This window comes from Arvicola amphibius, chromosome 3, assembly GCF_903992535.2.
Source record: "Arvicola amphibius chromosome 3, mArvAmp1.2, whole genome shotgun sequence".
Taxonomy (NCBI): Eukaryota; Metazoa; Chordata; class Mammalia; order Rodentia; family Cricetidae; genus Arvicola; species Arvicola amphibius.
Genome location: NC_052049.1, coordinates 179,386,898 through 179,405,727, shown reverse-complemented (window position 1 = coordinate 179,405,727; position 18,830 = coordinate 179,386,898). Strand labels below are relative to the sequence as shown.

The 18,830-nt window shown below is 42.1% G+C and overlaps 1 protein-coding gene across 4 annotated transcripts in view; it reads right to left on the bottom strand.

Annotated features, from left to right (window-relative positions):
- The window catches only part of Clasp2 (cytoplasmic linker associated protein 2), a 197,881-nt gene extending 180,766 nt beyond the window's left edge, over positions 1-17,115 (bottom strand). For all 4 annotated transcript variants that reach the window (XM_038321526.1, XM_038321528.1, XM_038321527.1 and 1 more), the window contains exons 1-2: positions 16,714-17,115; positions 6,092-6,170 (exon numbers count right to left, since the gene is read on the bottom strand). In XM_038321526.1, coding sequence (XP_038177454.1) covers positions 6,092-6,170; positions 16,714-16,908 — 274 coding nt within the window. In that variant the 5' untranslated portion in view covers positions 16,909-17,115. The remainder of the gene's footprint in view (positions 1-6,091; positions 6,171-16,713) is intronic.
- Between the last annotated feature and the right edge of the window lie 1,715 nt (positions 17,116-18,830).

The following is an 18,830-nucleotide window of genomic DNA, read 5'->3' as shown; positions in this document are numbered from 1 at the left end:
GGAACTAGAACTAACACTGAACAGGACTCTCGATTTTTCAAGAATACATATTTACTTTTAATATACAAAGGACTGATGCACATAGGAATTCACAGAGACGCTACAGCATGCACAGGTCTACACAGGCTCAAGTGAGACGGGGTAGCAACACTGAGAAGGCAAAGTGAACAGGTGCTCCCACCCCGAACCAAGAAGCTATCTGCAACTTACACCAGCTAGCAAAGGAAAATTTGTTGTTTTGCAATGGAATCTCACAGGCTTATTATACACTTAAGGCAGGACCCATATACAGCAGTAGATGGCCAACACAAAATGAGCTCAATGTTATTTCTGTAGACTCTTTGCCTCATGTTGCTTTATCTGGGACTTTTGTCATACTGGTCTTTCACTTGTTTATAATGTTTTCTGATTCTGTGCATTTTAAGGGTTTTATGTGTGTGTTTCTTATAGTTTTCTTTGGGGTTTTTCTGGTTTTGTTTGTTTACTTTTCTAAAGAGAGTGAAAGAGAAAGATTGAGTATTTGGGAGGATCTGGGAGGATTAGGGAAGTTTAAAGAAACGTTAGGTCATGATTTAATTCGATCCTTTCCTTTTACAAAGAGACTTTTAAAATTGTTTTATATTTCCTTATTAATTTTCTATTTAGGGAAATACATGAACCATGGCATGTGTCTGAGGACAATTGCAGGAGTTAGTTCTTTTTACCATGTGGGCTCTGGGGATGGAACTCAGGTTATCAAGCTGTTGACAAGCACTTTTACCTACTAAGCCACTGTATTGGCCCTATACAGAATTAGGTAATCTATTTAAGCATTATGATAGGATTAAATAAAAAAACAAATCTAAGGAAGTCTAGTTCTTTTTTCGTTTTGTTTGGTCTTGGTTTTTCAAGACAGCGTTTCTCTGTAGGTCTGGAGCCTGTCCTGGCCTCAAATTCACAGAGATCTGCCTGCCTCTGCCGCCCAAATGCTGGGATTAAAGGAATGTGCCAACACCAGCTGGCTTCAGTAGTCTAGTTCTTGAAGAATGCAGACACTGTCCACCTCCAAGTCAGAGACACATGATGATCCTCTCTCACAAACACAGTACTTTTAAAGGAGGGTCCCAACAAATGGGAGCAAATGAAGGTCAAGTTTTCCCATCACACCACATGAGCTTGCGCGTGATAAGCTCAAGTTTCACAAAGGATCATCAAAATGAAAACAATGCTAACTAACAGTAGTTTGCAGAAAGACCAAAATAAATAGATAGGTAAATAACAAAAATAAATAAATAAAAAATAAAAAGCAAAGGAAATCTCCATGGACCAAACAAAAGGAAGTGGTAATACAACTTCAACCAATAATTACACATAAGAGAATATTAGGCACACCTTACCATCCAATTTTTCAAAGTCCAAAGTATGGAACTTTATTGATAAAATTTCTGTCTACACACTCAAATTCATCTACAAACATGTCTTCAGAGCATGGTTTTTAACATCTACTATCAATTTTAAGCGGAAGGTGGCCAGTAAAAATTTCTCTTCAGAAGCTATTGATACTAACAGTGGGAACTGGTGTAGGAGGTTCTTTTGTTTGTGTGTTGCTTTCATTGGTTGAATAAAGATATTGCCTTGGCCTTTTATAGGGCAGCAGCTTAGGTAGGTGGGGAGACAGAACTGAATGCTGGGAAGAAGAGGCTAGATATAATGGGCCAGGCAGTGTTTAAATGAATACCGTTTCTGTGTAATTATTTCAGACGTAAGCTAGCCAGGCTGGATGGAACAAAAGGGCCCACACTCTCTACTACAGGGAACTAGCAAGTAGTGATTAAAAGTGAAAACCAAGAAACTTATTTGAGAAAACAGATGGAAAAGAAAAATAGAAAAACTGACACAATTTGGTGGCATACCAAACATGAAGAAGTCGATCAAAGCTGTTTGAAAGTAAGTTTAATATTATGTGGACATTATGGGCATTAAATCACACACACAAAAAAAGCCACTAACATTCAAGGTTGTAGTTCTGTATGTTGCTATAAAATAGTACCAAACTCATTCATAAAGCACTCTAAATTGCACAGGAATATCACACGTGTTTAGTCAGAGCCAATTATGTCATTGCATTATGCAGAGTAGGCACTTAGAGAGGCACAATGACCATGCGGCAAGCAGATCATAACCGCGGCTCAGAGTGAAGCCAACAAACTGTGATACAAAAACAGTATTTATAGAGGCTTCTGGGGCAATCAACCACAGTAACTTTATTCAACCTAATATTAAGAACTTGTGGGACTGGAGTGCAGCTCAGGTTTAATATTGTATGCTCAGTGTGCAAGACTGAGGCTCCACATTGAACAAGACAGAAGCTGTAACTTGCTGTTATTATACTTCCTAAAGTATTGGTCTGAACAGACTTTTCCATAGACAGTGTGAAAAAATAGCAATGTAGCCAGTCTGGTGGCACACGCCTTAATTCCTGCACTTGAGAGGCAAAGGCAGTAGGATCTTTATGAGCTTGTGGCCAGCTTGGTTTACATAGGGAATTGCAGGACTGCCAAGGCCATATAGTGAGACCCTGTCTCAAAACAATAAAAACAACAATAAAAAAATCCTACAGCATGTAAGTTATCCTACAAATTTTATCATTTTACAAAAAATTACAATACACTAAAAAGGAGCACATGACATATTTATTAACAGTATCTAGAAGGTTGTGTTGTCTTGTTGCTTCTTCTTTTTGCAGAATTGTGATTATTTAATAAGTTTTCAACGCTTTGTGTAACTGCATGTGTGTGTGTATATATATACACACACATATGCTTGTGTGTGTGTGTGTGTGTGTGTGTGTATTTGACTACATCCATGTAAAACCTGAGAAAGCTTGGAAAGGAATTCTAGACATAAAATAACAGTTAAGCACGGCTTCTTGGTAGCCAGCATTTTTTTTCCAGATGGGCTGTTTGTTGGTGGCAAACAGGGCCACCACGGCTCCTTTAAGAGAGGTCTTCCTGATTCAGTGGTAGCAGAAAAACAAACAACAACAACAACAACAACAACAACAAAAAGCCTTGTGTTTTTGAAAAGGCGGCTTCCTGGTTCATGCTAGTTGCAGGAAGAGCTCTGGTTCTCTTAGGAGCCTGAGCACTTACATAGGGTATGAGCGTAGCCAGCGTGTTACAAATTGCTTAATGGTGACATGACAACTCTGGATCGGGGCAGAGAGAATGGCTCTCAGAGGCAGTAAACATGCCTCTGTCCTGTTGGACTGGGGTGAAGCAAGTAGGCAGGACCACAGAGTTGGTCCTAGCCACGCCTGGTTATCATTTAAAAGAAAAAAGCGTTCCTGGTCAAAAACGATTATAGATACGCAATAAAGACAGATTCAGACAGAAATAAATCTCTAAACAGGTCATAGCATGCTTTAAAAAAATATACGTAAGCTTGGGATAGAGAAGAAAATGAGTAATAGAAAGTTATAAAAAGAAGCAAATTGTTATTAAAAAAAGTTAAAACAAAGTTTTTAAAGAGACAGAGTACAGACAATCATAGATTAAAGGAATAAAGAAAAATAAGCCATATAATGATGGAATATACACAGACAGTCTGGATTATGCATATTACTGTGTTTTCTTTGAATTTTTTTTGACTGCAGAGAGACATTTGATTCTGGGGACTGCTAAGCTAAACCAATGTAAGTATTTTAAAGGTATCTTGACTTCAAAATTTGGGTGTAAGGATATGTTGCTTTGGAAAAGTTTCTAGTTTTGTTTGTCCACAGAGGATGAGAACCTGTGGATTCCTTCCAGACTAATGTGGTTTGATGGATCAAGACCCCCCCAAAAGGTCGCTGTGAACCCCCAAAAAAATACTTCACCCAACAAAAAGCAGGAAACAGTTTGGAGAGAACTACATCCAAATTCCCTAAATGACTGTTTATAAATGCTTGTTTACATTTAAAAGGAGGATATGCTATAGAGATGAACACTTTGTACTGGTATGGATCTTGGTTTACTGACACAAATTTAAGATCAATTTTGTTATATGTGTATTTCTGCTCTTGATTAAGGTATTGTGTTTGTGCAGCTCACTTAAAAATGTAATGTATAACTAAGAAATACAGGTTAATAGATAGTAATCTTCAATAATAGTCAAGCTTGTAGTCATGTTAGTTAGGTTTTCTAGATGTACAAAGGTGTATTTCAGATGGATAGGTATTCAAAGACTAACAGAATATGGCATTTAAAGGTTTTAAGAACTTAGGACTTTTCATGACAATGAGACACATCTCTTCCTGGCAGCACCAATCTACTTCAAGAGGACGATAGGGATTGAAAAGGCTCCTTGTGGAGTTTGTTAGCCATTTGAGCAAGAAATTGCTCTTGTTTGAACTGCTTAATGTTATGCTGTATGAACTGGACATGCAGGACCCATAGAAAAATGACTGCTGAAGTTGCATAAAGAAGGTGAGACAGTCTTTCAGGGTTCCTGCTTTAAGAAAGAGTCTGCCAGGCATTCAGCAGGACACAGAAGAAAGTGACTGACAAACTGCCAATATAGGTGGAACTGTCTTTGAAATTTCCTGCTTCATGGAAAAGTCTGCCAGATACTATGGGCCTGAAGGCTGAAGATGGGTGCCCCAATGTTACAGAAGAACTTTGGGTTGCTGTCCAGGCAGTGAGAGTCTCTGTCAATTCTAGAGTTTTGGAAGATGCTTACAAAGCATTTCCTATTTACTTAGGTAATATTATGTCTTTCTGGGGTCTCTGATGAAATTAAAGAATAGATAGTTATAGTTTTCCTTAGTTATGATAAAAGATAAAGTAGATATAAATATTGTTAACTAATTCTTGCTTGATACATGTTTTGTTATATGTAATTTTAGTATGTTAAAGTTAAAACCTTCCTTTTTATTTGAACAGAAAAGGGGAAGTGGTGTGGAAAGCCCTGCATCTGTGTTGCTTTTACTGGTTAATGAATAAAGCTGTTTCAGCCAGTAGCTTAGCAGAATAGAGCAAGGCAGGAATTCCAAGCAGATACAGAAAGAGAGAGTAGGCAGAAATCATGGAGATGCCATATAGCAGCTACAGGAGACAGATGGCGCCAGAACTTTGCCCATCTGTAAACCACAAGCCTTATGGTAAAAATATAAAATATTAGAAATAGGCTCATTTAAGATGTAAGAGCTGGGGGGCTGGAGAGATGGCTCAGTGGTTAAGAGCAGTACCTGCTCTTCCAAAGGTCCTGTGCTCAATCCCCAGCAACTACATGAGATCTGGTGCTCTCTTATGGCCTGCAGGCATACATGCAGACAGCAGACATAATACTGAGAATACTGTACACATAATAAATAAGTAAATCTTTTAAAAAAAAGATGTAAGTCCCAGCACTCGGGAGGCAGAGGCAGGCGGATCTCTGTGAGTTCGAGGCCAGCCTGGTCTACAAGAGCTAGTTCCAGGACAGGCTCTAAAAAAGCTGCAGAGAAACCCTGTCTCGAAAAAAGAAAGAAAGAAAAAAAAAAAAGATGTAAGAGCTGGCTAGAAATACACTTAAGCTATTGGCCAAACAGTATTGCAAATAGCAGTTTCTGTGTTTCTGGGCAGCTGGAAATGAATGAGCATCTCCACCAATTAATATTTTTTGTTATGTTTTGAGATAGGGTTTCTCTGTGTAGCCCTAGATGACCTGGAACTTGCTCAGTAGACCAGGTTGGTCTCAGACAAAGATCCTACTGACTATCTCTACCTCCTGGGTGCTGGGATTAAAGCTACCTGGCTAAAATTATGTATTTTTAAATTGACTTTATTTTAATTTAATGTGCTTGTGTGTTAGGGTATGCTGTATTGTACAAGAACCCTCAAAGTTCAAAGAGGGCATCAGATCCTGGAGCTAGAATTATACCTGGTAATGAACCACCTGCTGTCAGTGCTAAGACTCTACCTCAGGCCTTTGGAAGAACAAGAGCTTTAACCACTGAACCATCATCACTCCAGTCCCCAAACTACACATTTTCTAAATTTACAGAAACTAATTCTTTAACAAATTCTCTAACAAAAATGCAAAGAAAAAGTCACTATATCAAATTCTACAATCATTCTTAAAGTGAACTTACCCATTGCTACATAAGATTTAAATCGTGTTGACAATCTATCCACAAAGGCACTTAAAATCTCCAATCCTAATAATGATACCTGCAAACAGAAAGAGATTTAATGAATACAAATTATTGTAATATCAGTATATAATTTTTAATATACAGCATATTACTAAGATTTGTTTTAAATGAGGTTGAACTGGATATGGTGGCATAGGCCCTTAATTCCACACTCAGGAGGCAAAGGCAGGAGGATCTCTGTGAGTTCAAAGCCAGAATGGTATAAATTGTGAGTTCCAGATTAGTCACAGGTACACAGTGAGATCCTGGCTCAAAATAATAAAATTAATTTTTAAAATTTTAGTGAGACTGCTGTATTCAGAGGTAGACAGTCATGGCGTTGAGGATTCTACTCTCAAACACATCAATAGTAAACCTGTAAATGTACAGGAAAAATAGTGATAAAGGACAATTGACAAAAATTTAGTAACTGATTAATGGTTACACAGAAATTTAGTGACTATACTTACTTTCACTTTGCAATGTTTCCTAAATAAAACAGTAAGATGATGTAGGAGAGTCTTCTGTTTGTGTTGATTTTATTGGTTAATAAAGAAACTGCCTCGGCCCTTTAATAGGACAGAAAATTAGGTAGGCGGAGTAAACAGAACAGAATGCTGGGTAGAAGGAAGTGGGGAGACGCTTCAGGCAGTCGCCATGCCTCTCCTCTCCAAGATGGACGCAGGTTAAGATCTCTCCTGGTAAGCCACCCTCGTGGTGCTATATAGATTACTAAATCTGGGTTAATTAGTCAATAAGAGGCTGAAACTAATGGGCCAGGCAGTGTTTAAAAGAATACAGTTTCCATGTAATTATTTCAGGTGTAAAACTAGCCGGATGGCAGGACGCAGCCCCGCCGTTCATTCTACAGTAAAAAATTTAATAATACCTTTGATTACAAAGGAATTTCAGTTTCTGTCTGGAATGTAGAGACTGGAAAATTAAATCAGTAATATTACAATAAGAAAAAAACTATTTATCTACAAAATAATAATATTCTTGAATGCATAAGAAAGCTGAGGTTGTAGAACACTGTTTTCCCTAATGCAGTGACCTTTTAATACAGTTCTCTATGCTGTGGTAACCATAACACTATTTTCATGGCTACTTCATAACTTAATTTTGCTACTGTTATGGATCATAATGTAGTATCTGTGTTTTCTGGTGGTCTTAGGCAACCCCTGTAAAAGAGGTGAACAATCCCCTAAGGTTGAGAACCACTGTTATGAATAACCAGTCAGTCTTTAAAAAAAAAGATATATACAACCAAAAAGTCTACAAGTGACAGGAAGAAAATGAAGCCATGGTACAAAGGGATAAGAAGAATTCCACTGTATTTAACAAATTGTTAGTATCTGAGTGTGAGCTAGTATGGAAACTTCTTTTGAAAATATTTTTGAGCATTTTATTATTTTTGTGTATATGGGTATTTTGTGTATGTCTGTGCACATGCATGCAGTGCCTATGAAGGTCAGAAGAGGGTGTCGAACACCCTTGGAATTGGAGTTACAGACAGTTATGAGCCACCATATGGGTGCTGGGAATTGATCCTGGGTCCGCTGGAAGACAGGCAGATGTTTTTAACTGCTTAGCCAAGTCTCCAGAGCTTAGTAAGAAAACTCTTAAACACCCAGAAGCACAAGAGAGTTCATACCCACTCTCAGACTCCACAGATAAAATTATTCTACAATTAAGACCCAAGGCTAGGCAGGAGATTGGAGAAGGCACTGCGGCTGGTGGAGGTCTTGGGTGAAGAGTGTGGCCTATGCAGCACAGGCATCAATACTTTCAGTGCTCTTGTCTTCTAGAAAAGTAAAAGCTTAACTTGAAGTATTGAGCAAAGAAGATCCAGTACTCAACACCTCGGGCACAGGTAAATAAACTCTAGTAGAGGAAGGGAGCAAGACACGAAGCTGTCCACCTCAGAATGAGACAGAAAACAACCCTTAACCCAAACTATCCAGGTGAGGGGTTGTCTCTTAGAAAGCCTTATCCCAAGGCTGGTCCCACACCTCACAATCAGGCTACCAAGACCAAGAGCATAGGGAAGAGGGTTTACAGGAAACATGGAAGGACTCAAGCAGAGGGCTGATCAGAAATACTGAAGAAAACCGCCTATCAAACTAACCCAGAGGAATCAGAAGCACATAGAAACCAATAGCAACCACAGCAACTCCAACACACAGACCTAAGTCAACTCCTGACTAGACTGACGACAAGCACTACTCCGTAAACGTAGCAGATAGTGACACAGCTTTGAGAAGTCATTGCTGGAGATAGGCCTACAAGTTGATACCACCCTCTGGTTCTGGCTTGAACTCTATGCTCCTTGATCTACAAGGACAAGAAGAAGCCACACCACAAGTTCCCATTGCCATAAACAGAACAACCCCAGGCTCCATGCCTTCCAGATCTTTCCTCCCTGAAGTTGCTCCTGCCAGGCATTCTGTCACAAAACAAGTAACTAATATGCCCCAAACTACTTAGAACAAGCATGGGAATTACAAAATGCTAATAATGCAATAATAATGCAAGATGAGCTAAATCAGTTCAGGATTGGAAGAATGCAATCACTATCAAACTCATAGCAGAATTTGTTCAGAGACAGACTGGTCTTAAACAAGTAAATAAATGCATGGAATGCCCATATCAATACTGAATTAAGAAAAAACTAAATCAGATTACCTGATTTCAAGACTTTATATGAAGCTACAGCAATTAAGACAGTATAGCTGGGACAGGAAAGATGGTTCAGCAGTTAAGAGAACTGACTGCTCTTCCAGAGGACATGGGTTCAAGGCCAGTCAGGGCTACATGGCAATTCATAACTGTCTACATCTCTAGTACCAGGAGATCCAATACCCAATTCTGGCCTAAGGCACCAGGCATTTATGTGACCACAGGCACACATGCAGGCAAAAAAACCCATACACATAAAATTAATTAACTAATTTCTTAAAAAGAAAGTATAGCTATTAAAAAGAATGAACACAGGGTTTCATGAAATAGACAAAAACTAGCTAACTGATATCTAACAATTGTACAAAGGCACTCAATAAAGAGATCAATCTTTAAACAAATGCTGCTATAATTAGATGTCAGCATGCAAAACAAATATGATTCAACCTACACAATCACTTACAAAAATTAAACAAAAAACAGATTAAAAAACAGATCAAAGACACAAATGAAAATTACTTTCATTAAAAATGAAGTTATTGTTTAGCCAGACAGAAGTGGCACACACTTTTAATCTCAGCACTTGGGAGGCAGAGGCAGGTGGATCTCTCTGAGTTCAAGGTCAGCCTGGTCTACAGAGTGAGTTCCAGGACAGCTTGGTCTACATAGAGAAACCCTATCAGAGATGGGGGGGAGGGAGGATGGAGAGATGGCTCAGTGGTTAGGAGCGCTTGTTCTTGCAGAGGCCCCAACATCCACATGGTGGCTCACAATCATCTGTAACCTCAGTTCCAGGGAATCCAATACCTTCTGACCTCAGAGAGCATTCAACATGCACATAGTGCAGACACACATGTAGGCAAAACACTCATACCCATAAAATTAGTAAATCTAAAACAATTTTTTAAAAAGTATGTAGAACAGTTAAAAAGCTTAATAAAGCCGGGCATAGTGATATATGCCTTTAATCCAAGGACTCAAGAGGCAGAAGCAGTCAAATTTTATGAGTTTGAGGGTAGCCTGGTTTACATAGCAAGTTCCAAGGCAGTCAGAGCTACTTAGAAAGGCGTTAAAGACAAAATAAAACTAAATTAAGTGGAAGGGAGAAAGAGCTCCTAAAGAAGCCAAATGTAATGGTATATACACCTGTAATTCCAGTATTGGTGAGGTGGAGGTTTAGGCCAGCCTAAACAATAATGCTAGAACCTCTCTCTCTCTTTTTTTTTTTTTAGAGCCTGTCCTGGAACTAGCTCTTGTAGACCAGGCTGGCCTCGAACTCACAGAGATCCACCTGCCTCTGCCTCCCGAGTGCTGGGATTAAAGGTGTGCGCCACCACTGCCCGGCCCTATCTCTCTTTTTAAAAGGCGGATCTCTGTGAGTTCGAGACCAGCCTGGTCTACAAGAGCTAGTTCCAGGACAGGCTCCAAAGAAACAGAGAAACCCTGTCTCGAAAAAAAAAAAAAAAAAAAAAAAAAAGGTTACACCCATTTTGCTAAAGTAGATAAAATGAGGTAGTAAACACCAATTTTTCAGGAGTATATGATGTGTACAGGGAAGGCAGATATATCTCTGTGTTGTGTGTGTGTGCGTGTGTGTGTGTGTGTGTGTGTGGATATACATCAAATAACAACCTCAGGTGTTGGTCTTAATTTCCACCTTGTTAGGAACAAGGTCTCTTCTAGTTTTGCCTATGTATCCTCTGGGCCAGCTAGCCAGAGGTTTGTCTGTCTTTGCCTTCCATCCCCCAAAGGTATACTAACCATCAGTCTTTACATGGAGTACAGAGATTCAAACCCAGGTCTTTATACTTCCATGGCAAGTATGAAGTACCCACTGGACCACCTCCCCAGCCCTGTAGTCAAACTCTTCCAAGCTCAGGTATATTGAAGAAATGAAGTTCGCCAATAACTGCATCACTTTCAAAGTCTTAGTCACCAACCACTCAACTGTAATAGTCTGAAGTGGTGTGGCATTTCAGCAATTACATGTTCTGCTACAGCCGTGTGACTATTGTTATATCTCTCCTTGGATAGTCAGACAGGCATATCCACGGGTTCTGCATTTTCAGATTCAACTGACATCAGAAAGAAAATATTTGGGGAATTATCCACGGGTTCTGCATTTTCAGATTCAACTGACATCAGAAAGAAAATATTTGGGGAAAAAAAACTAAGTTTGTACTGAATATCTACAGACTTTTTTCCTTTATCATTAATCCTTGTACAATATTACAAGTATTCACATTGTAAAAATATGAGAAGTAACTGAGAAATGATTTCAAGTATACAGAAGGATATGTGAAGGCATGTACAATACATTCTATGTAAGGGACCAGAGCATCTGTGCATTTTAGTATCAAAGGGAAGGAGAGCTCTGGAACCAACCCTTTATTGACATTACAGGGAAACTACTTATTTTCTATCATCATAAATCATGTGTACGAGTCCTGTATAGTATAGTTAGGATATGACAAGGGTTTTTAAAGACAATATGCTTGGTAACAGTGTTCTTTCAGAATTATAAAGGGAGCACTGAAGGAGGGCACTGAAGCTAGACACTGTGGGACATTACACAGGAGCTTGGGGCAAGAGGACTGAAAGCATCCTGAGTTACACAGCAAAACCCTGACAGAAAGACTAACTCTGACTTCACCGGAAATCACCCACCTAGACTAAGTCTCATGTTTATGCCCACACTGGAATAGCAAAATGACTCCAAGACTGACAGCCTGAGTTCAATGCCCAGAACCTATGTGGTGGAAGCTGACTCCTACAAGATGTCCTCTGAGCACACCCACACACAAACACACACACACACCCACACACACACACACACACACACACTCGATAAAACATAATAAAATTGATATATTCTAAGAATGTGGTATTTAATAGGAAATACGACTTCAGTAATACTGATATTATTGGGAGGTATAGGAATGTCAAATGGGGCCCAACAAAATGGTTCAGGGGGCCACTTGATACATGCACTTAAAACCTGAGTTTGATCCCCAGAACCGACATAATAAAAGGAGGGAGATGGTTCCCATAAATTATTCTTTGGCTTACATGCGGACTGGGGCACAAGTGTGAACCTAGTTCCTCCCGCCCTGGCGCGCGCGCGCGCGCGCACACACACACACACACACACACACACACAGAGAGAGAGAGAGAGAGAGAGAGAGAGAGAGAGAGAGAGAGAGAGGTGGCCAAAATGGGCTACGATCTTGGACTCCCAGAAATAAAAAATACTAGCATATTCGTTAGCCTATGTAGAAACTATGTGTTTCTACAGCAAACACTTATTTTTGGCATTTTCAGTCCACTTACTGCTATGTTTGTAGGCAGAATGCAAGTGTTATTAGTCCCTAAGAGGTACACAACAGAAAGAGAACATTCAAGTTCTCTCCTGCTAATTTACCAGGGCTCTGACCTAAGCCAAGATACTTAGGTCAGTCATCTTTTCTATGAAAAGAGGAAAAGTAAGAGTACAGTTTTCTTAAAGCCATCCTTGAGAGTAAATGACATCATGCAGATTCAGCATTTAAGATGGAACCTGAGATTCACAAGGACACCTTTTAAAAGGTGATTTTTTTTCACTTTAACAATATTTAAAGGGGAAATTTACATAAACATAAACATAAAACTGCTACAAAATCTGCAAAGCTTTTAGCAGAACTCTAATACCAGAGTATATACATCACATATGTGCCCATTTCCATGATCTTAAGTTCCCAGTTATGACTTCACCAGACCCAAGACCTCAATCATCTACTTAACATTTTAATTTTACTATTAACCAATCTTTCCGACACAGACTAGTAAAACCAAACTTTCCCCTTCCTTCCCCGTCATGGTCTCCATTTCAGCAGATGGCATGCCTATCCTACTGCTCAAGAAGGCACTATCCCTAATTCCTGTTTCTCTCAATCCTCACACCAATCCACGTTCCACAACAAAAGTCCCACTGGACCTACCACAAATTACATCTCAGATGTTTAGCTGGATGTCGTGGTACATGTCTCTAATCCCAGCACTCAGGAGGCAGAGGCAAATGGATCTCTGTGAGTTTGAGGCCAGCTAGGTCTACAGAGCTACACAGAGGTCCTGTGTCTTAGCTACTGTTCTATTGTTATGAAGAGATACTGTGGTTAATATTTTGCTTGTGATTTAACAAATAAAGCTTGCCTCACCATCAGAATGCGGAACTAGCCACTAGTTAGCCAGAGGCCTGACAATGGTGACACACACTTTTAATCCCAGCACTCAGAAAACAGAGCTAGACAGATCTCTCTGAGTTCAAGGCCACCCTCCAAAATTAATCCAGTCTAAAATAGGGGTGATGGCTCACACCTAATTTAACTGAGAGTTTGCTTAGAATTTCAGAGGATTAGTCCATAAACATCAGTCACAGTGGGGTAACAGACAGGCATGGCACTGAAACAGTAGCTGAGAGCTTACGTCCTGACCCAAAAATTGGGGAAGAGGAGACTAGACTGGCATGGAAGCTCAAAGCCCACACTCAGTGACACACCTCCTCCAAGATGACCACACCTCCTAATCCTTCCTAAACAGTCCACCAACAGGGGATTCAAATATTTGAGCCTAAGGGGGCAGTTCTCATTCAAGCCACCACATCCTGTCTTTTAAAAAAACACTTCTCAGAACTGTCAATGCTACCAAACCAGCCCTTGCCACCAAGGGCTTTTTCTATTATCCCTTTACTTTCCAACTAAAGGACTGTCCGTCATATAAACCCTCAAACACATGAAAAATAAGACCACACAGATATACAGTGAGTTCGAGGGCAGCCTAAGCAACATGAAAACCTGTCTCGAAAACCAAACAAAACTGAATCCTGTACATCTGTATATTCACTTGGTAGTTAAAAGCACTGTTTGTGCCAGGCAGTGATGGTGCACGCCTTTAATCCCAGCACATGGAGGGTAGAGGCAGGTGGATCTCTGTAAGTTTTGAGGTCAGCCTCGTCTACAGAGCGAGTTCCAGGACAGCCAAGGCTGTTACACAGAGAAACCCTGTCTCAAAAACCAAAAAACAGGGGCTGCAGAGATGGCTCAGAAGAGCACTGCCTGCTCTTCCAAAGGTCCTGAGTTCAATTCCCGGCAACCACATGGTGGCTCACAACCATCTGTAATGAGATCTGGTGCCCTCTTCTGGCCTACAGACAAACACACAGACAAAATATTGTATATATAACAAACAAATAAATATTTTTTTAAAAAAACCGATAAAAAAAACAACCAAGAGCACTGGCTGCTCTTCCAGAGTATCCAGATTCTATTCCCAGCACCTCCATGGAGGTGTGCAACCTTCCAGTTACAACTCCAGTTCCAAGAACTCAAACGCCCTCTTCTGGCCACTGTGGGCATCAGCCATGCACATGGCACATAGACATGCATGCATGCAAAACACCTACATACATAATCAATAAAATAAAAAATAATTTTAAAAAAATTAAAAATAAACCAGGAGTGGGGGCACATACCTTTGACCCCAGCATGGGAGGGGGCAGAGGCAGACACAGGCAGATCTGTGTGGATCTAAGGATAGCCTGATCTACATAGTGAGTTCCAGGCTAGCCAGGGCTACATGATGACGAGATCTTGTGTCAATAAATAAATAAAAAACAGGCTCACTCCAACAGAATGCCCTATTTTTAACAATTTTAGAAAAAAAAATTTCAAGCTAAAAAATTAAGTACTGAAGACTAGCAATTCCTAAAGGAAAGAAAACTAGTGATCAATGCCCTTGAGTAGAGAAGATGGCACAGCATCTAATACCAGAGCCAAGGAAGGAAGGAAGGAAGATGGACCAATTCACTCGTATAAGGGAAATGAGAGCCTGGTGAGCAGTGCTACCAGCAAGTGTTCAGACAGAGCAGTAAGAGCCTGTGGCACTTCCAACTGCTCAAGGGGTCTCAGGATCTTGTGAGCACCATGGAAAGAATGTGCGAACCTCAGACACTTTCCTCGAGGATTCTAACCAGTTAACTGGAAGCGCACAGACATGACAGAAAACTTGGAATCCTGTGGTATCACAATTGCCACTTGCTGACAAGCATCTGCAGGCTGCAGTGGTTTGAAGGCAATCTGACTGTCGATCCCGAGAAGTGGGGCAAACATTACTAAAGGGCTGACTTCACAACAGCCAAGGCTGCAACCCACGGCATTAGACAACCATGCTGGTGGACACATGCCTCTCTGACACAGTAAGGTATCCAGCTAGTTCCTTCAAAACAAATTAATACTCCCCAGTTGGTAACCATATTTTAGTAAATATCAACTTTTCCCAGACCCCTTTTTTTATTTTGAGACAGGGTCTCATTATATAGTCAGTTTGGCCTCAAACTCACTGTCTAGCACAGACTGACCTTGATCCTGGGATACTCCTCCCTCAGCCTTCCAAGTACTACTTCATTACGGGCACGTGTCACCATAGCTAGCTTTTTCTCAAGCTTCAAAAAATAAGAAGAAGAAAGAGCAAATACGTAATGGAACATTGAGGTGCTGAACTCTAAAACTCCATTATCTTTAGAGGAAACATTTTCTTCAGTGCTGGAGCCACTCGTAAGATGCCCATGCTCCTGTACAGAAGCCCTCGCTCATCCTCCTTTAAGTAACCCTACTTATGCTCCCTGATTGATTTAATTTTTTTAAAAGGCATGAAAACAGAAGGGAACTATATGGAAATAGCAAGAGTGGAAGATAAGAGTAATGGGTGGTGAACGTGAACAAAGTACATTATACACACGTATGAAAATGTTACAATGAAACCCATTAAGTATAACTGGTATTCTATGCTAGTAAAACTTTGTTTTAAATCTTGGTAAACGTCTAACCTTCCTATAATTCATATAGTCCTCACCATTAGTTCTGCATAACTGTCCAGTTTGTTTTGTCTCGATAGATAAAAATTTCAAAGTACAGCCTATTCACTGGCTATATCACTAAGAATCGCTCCATCCAGGGGAAGTTCCTGCCTGCATTTTAAAACAATACTGCCACCAGAAGTCTAAAAAGAAAAGTAACTGCTAACAACTCCGAACGGGCTAATTACAGAACATTTACTTATCTCCATCCGTGGCTACATTACAACCTGCCTGCTCTTGACTCTACACCCATTCCTTCTTGTACCTCACTCCACTCCTCCCCACTCCCTTTTTGCTTGCAGCATCAACTAAACTTGAAAGCACATGGTTTCAAATCTGTGTTCCTCCCCAACAGCGGAAGAACAAGAGGGCAAATGAGTGTTCAACGGCTTTCTGTTGTCAAATAAGAGAAAAGCAAATAAATAATGCCGCGAGATGGGCAGTTCTTTCGTGAGAAGAACTTGAATAAGCGCTAAAGATCATTCACAACTTTCACATAAAGACTACGAAAGAAACAAGAGCGGGAAAGGGAGGGGGGAAGAGGAAAAGAGAGGGAGGGAGAGGAGACCGAAAGCATAGAAAGGGAAGGAGGAAGGACGGGAAATAGAGAAGGAAAGACCGAGAGGAAGGGAAGAGAAGTAAAGAGGAGAGATCGGAGGTGGGGGAAGGGGGAAAGAAACTGGAGATTAAGTAAAACAGAAATCAAAGGGAAGAGAAAAACTTGACTGTCCAACTTCACGCAGCATCCTAACGCCCTGTCTCGGCGCAGGCGTTACACAGGAGTGGACAAACCATACAAAGTCTTCAAGCCTTTGGCTTCAAGTTAACACTTTGTAAAGAGCCAAGCAGCTCTGCAACGTGTCACAGAACCGCCGCCTGGGGCCGTACCCCGAACCCGGGGGCGATGTTGGCGCGTCCCCGGAACCCCGCGGCAGCGCGCCCGGGTTAAAGAGCCGCGGCGAGGAGCGCGCCCGCCCGCCCCGGCCGCGCGCCCGCTCGCCCCGCCGCTCACCCGGTAGTTGCTCGAGCCCACCCAGCCGGTGAGCGCGTCCACGGTCTTGGCCAGGCGACTTGGGTCGTCCTCCAGGTCCGGGATGGCGCCGGGCGCGCCGAGGAAGAGCAGCAACTCCTCGCCCGCCTGCAGCCGGCCGCTCACGTCCTTCTGCAGCACTTGGGCGCAGAAGTACTCGGCGCTGCGGGGCTCCATGGCCGCGCCCGCCTCCCCTCAGCCGCCCGTCGCCCCTCGGCCTCCAACTTTCCTCGCAGCACCGCCCGGACGCGGCGGTGAAGCCTCCGAGACGCGCTCGTCACCCAGAGACGCCGCTGCCCTGGGCACGGCGGCCGGCGGGGGACGGCCCCCCTAAAACTAGTCAAACTCGGCGCCCCCCGCTCCCAGCCCCGCTTCAGAGGCTGCGGCTGCTGGCGACGTCAGCGCGTGCGTGACGTCAGAGCGACGCGCCCGCGGACCGGGCCTCCGGGCGCGCCCCAGCACGGTGGGGGCTGCGGCCTTTGGCACTGTTGAGAGCCAGAGGAGTGGGCGGTTGGGGTCGCTCGGGTTTAGTCGCGTGGGCGCTCCCTGAAGGTCCCTGTGGGAATCCCAGCACCTCCGGCGATTCTCTCCGCCGCCGTCAATACTAAAGGAAAACTTTCTGGTACTTGTCCCCTCCCTGCCCCGCCCGTGCCGTCTTTTAAAACCGGAATCCACGGTTCGCGTTCTTCCTCGGCGGAGACTTGGCTGACCCGGTCTGCAGCCACCCCCACAGTCGCTGTAGAAGGAAGACTTTCTGTTTCTAGTTGATAGCGAGGTTTTGCCAATGGATTCACATTTCTGTTAACACATTTTCACTTCCCACGCCAGCAAGTTCCCAGACCGCTGTAGCCCACTAACCACATCAGCCCTAGGTGATTCGGATTTGATTTTTGCTTTTGTTGGGGTTCGATTTTGTTACTTTTGGAAGGGACAGGGACGAGGATGGTCTTAATTTCTTTTCCTAACCTCTCCCTCCCAAGTGTTGGTATTACAAGCCTGAGCCACAAAACTCTTTTGGGGTGGCTGGGACTGTTATTGATAAGATTTATTTTATATGTACATGTGTGCACCTGACTGTATTATGTATATACACCATGTGCACACATGTGCCTGCTTGCAGAGGTCAAAAGAGGAAGTCGGTTCTCCTGGAACTGGAGTTACAGAAGGCAGTTGTGAGCCACCACCTGATGTGGGTGCTGGGAACCGAACCTGGGTCCTCTGTGAGAGTAGCAACCCCTCTTAACTGCTGGACGATTTTTCCAGCCCAGTGTTGTTGAGAATAATAGGTTTGACTGTGAAGTTCAGACTAGTCTGGAACTCTTGATCCTTCTCCCTCGGGCGTTTACATTTTAATTTATATATAGGATACCTTTCCCATTTGTAAATTATGTGACTTCACGCTGTTCTTTTTTCCTTTCCTTCCCCTCCCCTTTTTCTTTGACCCTGGTAAAATTTGAGCTTTATCCCTAGGGCTCACTCTGCTGTTTTCTTTCTTTTTCGTAGCAAAATGTTGGCATTTCATTCCATGCAATGTGTATCTTAAGTTTCTTTCTTTTTGACTTAATCGTTTTCCATTGCACGGTGATTTGTTGAGCCAGTCATCCATCCGAAGGCATCTGGGTTGTTTGTAGTTTTTCATAATTATTGGTATATGCACACGAGTTTGGGTGCCCTTGGAGGTAGAGGCATCAGATCCCCTTAACCTGGTGCTACAGGTAGTTAGAGTAAGACGTTCAACGTGAGTGCTGGGAACCAAACTCAAGTCCTCTGCAAGACCACTACTCACTCTCAACCGCTAAGCCATTTCTCCACACTGCTAGGAGATAAACAGTTTTAGTACGAGGATGTGGTTCGGTTGACATACTGTTTGCCTAACATGCATAAATCTCTTGTGTGGACCTAGTCTGCATTGCATAAAGCCAAGTATAGTGACACTGACCTATAACCACAGTATACATGAAGAGTTACATCGAGAGTTTAGGATCACCCGTCACTGTGTAGCAACTTTGAGCACCCCACCCCCACCCCCTGGGCTACATGCAATTCTGTCTTAGAGAGGGGGGAAGGGATGGAGGGAGGGAGGGAGGGAGGGAGGGAGG